Source organism: Mus musculus, chromosome 10 (assembly GCF_000001635.26).
Source record: "Mus musculus strain C57BL/6J chromosome 10, GRCm38.p6 C57BL/6J".
Lineage (NCBI taxonomy): Eukaryota > Metazoa > Chordata > Mammalia > Rodentia > Muridae > Mus > Mus musculus.
The window spans coordinates 60,826,008-60,832,007 of NC_000076.6; the positions used below are offsets into that span (position 1 = coordinate 60,826,008).

Genomic DNA, 6,000 nt, shown 5'->3' on the forward strand with positions numbered 1-6,000 from the left:
TCTAGCCTTGCAGGGCAAATGGCAGGTCCTGTCCTGAAGAGGATTCCCCAACAAGGTACAATGGATGGAGCTTCCCAGGCCTTTCATGATTCATTACACACACCTAGGTATACCCAAACAAAATGCACCACGCCTATATGACACTGCACACCCCCACATGCTCGAACAGCCACACACATGCCACACCCTTCCATACAAAAGGTGGAAACCACAGCACACTCTGGTCCTCCTGCACACTTCACCTACACACACACACACACACACACACACACACACACACACACACCACTCACATACCTAAGAGCGAAATAGCATCCCCCCCCAACCCCCTCCCGGAACACCATTCCACCTGCCACCCTCCCACAGCACTTCTCACAAACACTCCTCAGCGCACAATCTCACACCCACAGGTCCGCCTTGCTGGAGCCGGGGAAGTTGTGATGTGCTGGGGGCACCTTGGGGGTGCTGAGAAAGAGGGACGTCGGAAAGGAGCGGGGAGGAGTGCTCAGTGGTTAGTTAGGCGGCACCGCTGAGCTCCGAGGACTGGGCAGACCCACATCGATCTAGATTAGGTGGGGAGAAGGGAGCGAGGCGGGACACAAGGAACAGGAGAGCTTTGATGGAGGGTGGTTGGTACTTGGTGACACCAGGTGACTGAACTGAATCCAACCTCCAAGCTCCGGAGATGCTAATCAGGCGGCTTTGTAGAGAAGGGGAAAAACAGGAGCTCCTAGCTGCCCAGAGCTTTGGGAGGGGGAAACGACACAAAAGGAGGGAGGGGAGGGGGAGAGACAGCTGATTTATGCCTGCACTTCAAATGTTTTCCCTGCCATTAGCCTCGGGAAGCCTAGGAGCCAGAGGAAGGCGCGTGGGGGGTGGGGACCTGTGGCTTAGGGAGCTCAGTCTAGGCTTGTCTGCCCGCGGGCTGCAGCGGAGTTCCGTTCCGATCCACAGCCTCCAGATCCTGCGATCCACATTTGGCTTGTCAACCAGCTCCCTGGGAACAGCCGGCTTCGGACTGCCAGTCTTCTCCCAAAAGGCTTTAGGAGGGGCTCACTTGTTGCCCTAGCTCACCAAAATGGCCCAGGTACCGGGGAGTGGGAGCGAGAGCCCCCTCCCCCCGGCGCCGTGCCTGTACAGGATCCAAAAGGGCAGGAGGTGGCGCTCCAGCCCAGATTTCAGGACCCGGCCAATCCGGAGGGGAGCAGGGTTCTCGGTGCCTTCGGACGCATGATCCCCCCCCCCCCCAATGATTCTCATTATGGTATTCTAAATTTCCTTTAAAAGGGGGGGGGGAAGCACAGCCCTCACTTGTTTGGGTTCATTCTGCCTTCACAGCTTTAATGACTCCATTTGTGGAAGCTGTTTAGGAAGCTGGTGGAGAGGCGGAGGAGAAGGATGCCAGCAGAGGAGCCAGCTCAGGCCTGGCAGCAGCCTCTCCCTTCCCCCTGGAGGCCATCTGCCTAAGCAGCAGTTTCTCTGGGCCCGTGGCCACCAACCTAACCTCAACTCACAGCCCAGTACCCAGTCCCTGGACCCTTCTCTGCAGAGCTTTTGTTTGCTCTCCCCCCTGCTACCTAAAACTCTACTCGGGATGGTACTGTGGCTGGCTGGGTCGGGGTGGGAGTCGGGGGCTAATTAGTGGACACTCAGGGTCACCAACCTTGCCGCCCAAGCACCTGGGATGGAAGGGATACACCTCACCCTGCTTGTCCCCCAAAGTCCAGGGCAGCCCATAGCCACCCTAGACATCGGGGTGACTCAGGGAAAGGATGTTGGAGAACCCAAACCTCATACTAGCCCCGAACCGACAAGAATGGGGTCATGGTGCCTTTTACCCAAGGATTCCATAAGCAAACCAGCAGGGACAGTTGGGTCCCCAGCTCTACAAATGAATGTGACCCTGAAAAGGTGGCCATCTGACTCGGCAGGCCATGAGCCTAGCCCACCGGTGACCTATGTTTTGCTACAGCCAGTAAGTGTCCTTGGTGAGCATCTACCTGGTCTTGGGGGCCCCCATGCCCAACCCTTGCTCCGGCTCTGTTCTGTTGATCAGGACTCTTGCTCCCCAATCAACCCTCTCTCCCCATTCTTGCTACAAGTCCAGTGAAATCCGACTGCCAAAAGGATTCTACCCAACTTAGGTGGCACCTCAACTCCATTCAGCATCCTGATCCCAGGGAGGCTGCCAGCCTTCAGGTGATGACGGAGAGATGAAGGAGGCTGAAGCATAGCTAAGGCAGGCCCTCGAGCCCTAAGTTCGAATCCTGTCTCTGTTGAGCTCTACTGTGTGACCTTGGGCAACTCCAAACACTTTTCCCCAAAGCTCCAGCAGTTATAAACAGGAGAGTTGCTAGGTCCTGCGGAATTCCCCATTGTGTAAGGGGAGGGGGATGGACCAGAGCAGAGAGATTCCAGGAGAAATTCCTCCCGTGCAGTTGTACTTCCGAGTTAATGAGAAAGCCCATTAAGACACTTGACTTTCCATTTGTTTAAGCGAGATGGGTGCTCGCTTCGGTGCAGAGGGAGGGAGCAGAGGGTTAAGGCACCAACCAGAACCGCACAAGCGGCACCAGCTCAGACACTAGGAAAACTCCCTTTTTAATTGCACCTTTAAAAGACTGATCAAGAGCTCTCAACTCCGGCTCAACCGTCCCAGCCAGAGGCCTTGGAAGGGCTGCAAGAGTGGGGTGGGGTAGAAGGAAGCTCTCAAAGCCTCCCGGTGCCTTTGATGTAGCCTCTCCCGGCCAGTCACTTGCTGTTTGGTGTCTTCCTAAGGGTCTGCAGCTCTAGGGGTCTGGTTTTGATTTTTCCATCATCAAACGTGATTTTTTTTTTTTTTAAATCTCAAGGAGTTGACTACCAGATTCTCAAGAGAAAGGAGAACTGTACCTGTACTTTGTTTGAGCCTCCCCAGAAATCTCTCTTGCCTCAGCAACAAACCTCAACACAGCCAGGTGGAAGGGTGCCGGAAGGACACCCCACCACCACCACCACCCCATAGTTGAAGTTGGCCTAGCTAACATAAGGATCCCAGCGTCCTAGTCAGAAATCGGTGTTAAGAAGACAAGATGTGGGGAAAGCCTGAGCTCTGGCCTCGATTTTCCCCATCAATGAAATGGGAACAGGAGGGAGTCACTGGAAAAACCCAAAGAGCAATGGAGTAGAAAGATGCTTCGTGCCTGTGGCATTGAGGAAAGCAGGCCGTGTGGGCATGCTCTCCATTCAGAAGGTAGGTTCCTAAGGGAGGCATATTCTGGGCAAAGGAAGGCTGCAGGCAGACCCCAGCAGCTGGCCCTTCTCCAGACTAGTGGGCAGGAGGCCCCCGCCGTGCTCTGTAATGAACACAATTCCAACACCGCTTCTGCTCACTGGTGAGAAATCAAAGCTGGGTATTAGAGACCATTTCTGACTGGGCACTGTTCATACCCAAATCCATCAAAGCCCTGGGCCTGGGGTTTCTTCCGGGGTAGACGGGGGCTGAATGCTTTGTTAAGCAGAAAATGCAGGCCCTCTCCAGCATTCCTGGCCCAGCCCACCCACCTGGAGAACTCTGGGCCCAGCAGTCCTATTTTTCTCCAAATGGAGCCCCATCCCCAGTAACCCTGGTATCTATTCCTGACCCCACTACCCTGCTGATAAATATGGGGAAAAATGTTTCCCAAGATGCAACCTGGCCCACGTACTATTTCCAAAGACTTCACTCTAGCCTCCAATCATCCCCAGACACTCTTAAACAGAAACTAACAATCCTGGCCATCCCACACCTAAGTGCACCCTTTAAAACAAGGCTGGTCGTTTAGCGTGCCTCCTCCCCTTCTCCATCATTACCTTCCAACTTCAAAACACTGCTTTAAATACCCGAGTCTGCCCAAATCATAATTAACTCGGATCAAATGATTGAGTGTTGTAACTTTACAGCACAAAGCTTGGGGAGAAATAAAAAGTGGGGGGATGTGTTAAAAGCAAGCTCCGGCCGTGGGAAACGTTCGTTACAGAGGAGGGACCTTTAGCTCTTGAAGAAAGAGAGGTGGGGAGGAGAGAGAGAGGATGCCATCATCACTGAGGGTGGTGGGGTGTGTGTCAACTCAATACTTTCTGCTAGTTTCCTTTTCCCATTCTTAGCCTTTGCTCAGGGAGGTCTTTGTCTAGGGTGGCCCTCCAGCCCCCGCACCAGCTTCGGGAGTCGATTCACCCTAACGGCAGTTCACCTGCTTGGGTACCAGAGAGGTTGGTGCGAGTGTCTACTTTTCCTTCCAAGGAAGACGCAGCCCACTTTGCAACGCCCAGCCGAGCTACTACAGAGCCAGCAAGACACTTCCATCTTCGCGATGAGAGGAGAATCGGGGACTTTATAAACTTAGGAGTCCACCAAACCCTCTTAAGAGCATCTTTACTGGGTCCAGGTGCAGTGCAGAGGCGAGCTCACCTGGACACTGAGAATACCAATAACCTATTGAAAATAGGCAAAGTCGAAAGGAGATACATTACGCCCCTCCACTCTCTGCCAACACTCACCCCCAAACAATCCACCAACCACGAAACCTTTTCATACCCGCCCGCGCCGCACCTCCGGAGATCACGGTGTACAGGAGTCGGCCCCTCCCCCTTCAGTAGCTTAAAGCCTTCGGGCCTCGGCTCCCCAAAGGCCGAGAAGAAGCGCTTCCAGGGTTCCGCAGTATCCTGCTCTCTGTCCGCGACCCTCAGAATGCTGCGCGTGCAGCCCGCGGGAGCCTGTACTCAGACCTAAGTTGCAGGCGAACCGCAGAGAACACACACCTGGCCCTGGCAGTGACAGTTTTTCCGTGATAGTCAGGGGTCACTTGGAAGTGAATCAGACCCCATTCCACGGGAAGCAACTATCCCTTGGAGGCAGGAGCAGGGAGCTTCGAGCTTACGTGGCACCCCAGGTGGCCACGCGTCGCCCCCTCTCCCGAGCACCGAAGCTGCCTTTTAACTTGGACGCGTCCACGGCGTTCTCGGAGCGCAGTGACTCCGCCAAGAACCACCCGAACTTGCAGTTGGACGCTGAGACGCGCCAGGACCGCATCCCTGTGTTCCACTCCCTCTCGCACCTACCTGCTAGGCTCGGTGTCGGATCCCAGCAAAGCAGCAGCGCCAGCAGCAGCGCGCTCCGCACCCCGCTCCGGGCCCTCATGCTCCTGTCCCCCGGCCCGGGCGCCTCTCCCTCGGGGTTCTTTCCCGGTCCCCAGCCTCGCCGCCTTCGCCTTCGCCGCCGCCTCGCCGTTCTCGCAGGCGCCCGGCAGCGCCAGCCCGTGCCCTCCGTAGGCGCAGAGGCAACCGCGCAGCGCCGGGAGGCCGCCCGGCGACTAGGAGCGCTCCGGGAGTCGGACGCCGCTGGGGATCCCGGCTCTGGTGCGCCCTTTCCGCGCTCTCCCGCTGCGAGCGCCGTCCGCGCCCTGCTCCGAAGTTGTGCGATCCCAGTGGAGTGCGCTCAGCGGCGCTCGTAGCGGCCGCGCCGCGAAGTCTGTCCGAGTGGGGTGTGTGCTTCCCTCTGCGCCCTGCCGCTCCCCGCGGCTCCGCGCCCTCGCCCGCCCTGCCGCCGGCCACAATGCCCAGCGCCGCCGCGCGCTCGCCCTAGAGTCAGCGGGCCGGGGCGGGGCCTCACGCGATAGAAGGCGGGGCCTGGAGGACGGGGGCGGAGCCACGGGGCCCAGCGAGGGGGGGTACCCTACCGCTGTGTAGGCGCGGCCGAGTTGGGGCCTTATCAGAGGGGATCCTTGAAGAACGCAGGATCCAAAGCACCGGAAAACCGGTCCGCTGAAAGCGGCGGAGTCTACCGGATTTTCTTTCCAAAAATAAAGGAAATAAACATTCGTACACTTCTTAGCTTGGGTGTGAATCAGCTTTCGCTTTTGATTCGGTCTCAAAAGGGGATGGGGGTGTTTAAGAAAAAATGTCAAACACTCAAGTCCTGGTGGAGCGGGGGATGTAGTTGGGGAGTTCCAGCTGTGGATATTTGGGCATGAGTTAGGATCG

General features: G+C 56.7%; 1 protein-coding gene across 2 annotated transcripts in view; it reads right to left on the reverse strand.

Moving 5' to 3' along the window:
* Unc5b (unc-5 netrin receptor B) overlaps nt 1–5,574 on the reverse strand; it is a 68,988-nt gene extending 63,414 nt beyond the window's left edge. For both annotated transcript variants that reach the window (NM_001359273.1, NM_029770.3), the window contains exon 1: nt 5,080–5,574. In NM_001359273.1, the coding sequence (NP_001346202.1) occupies nt 5,080–5,158 (79 nt within the window). In that variant the 5' untranslated portion in view covers nt 5,159–5,574. The remainder of the gene's footprint in view (nt 1–5,079) is intronic.
* Between the last annotated feature and the right edge of the window lie 426 nt (nt 5,575–6,000).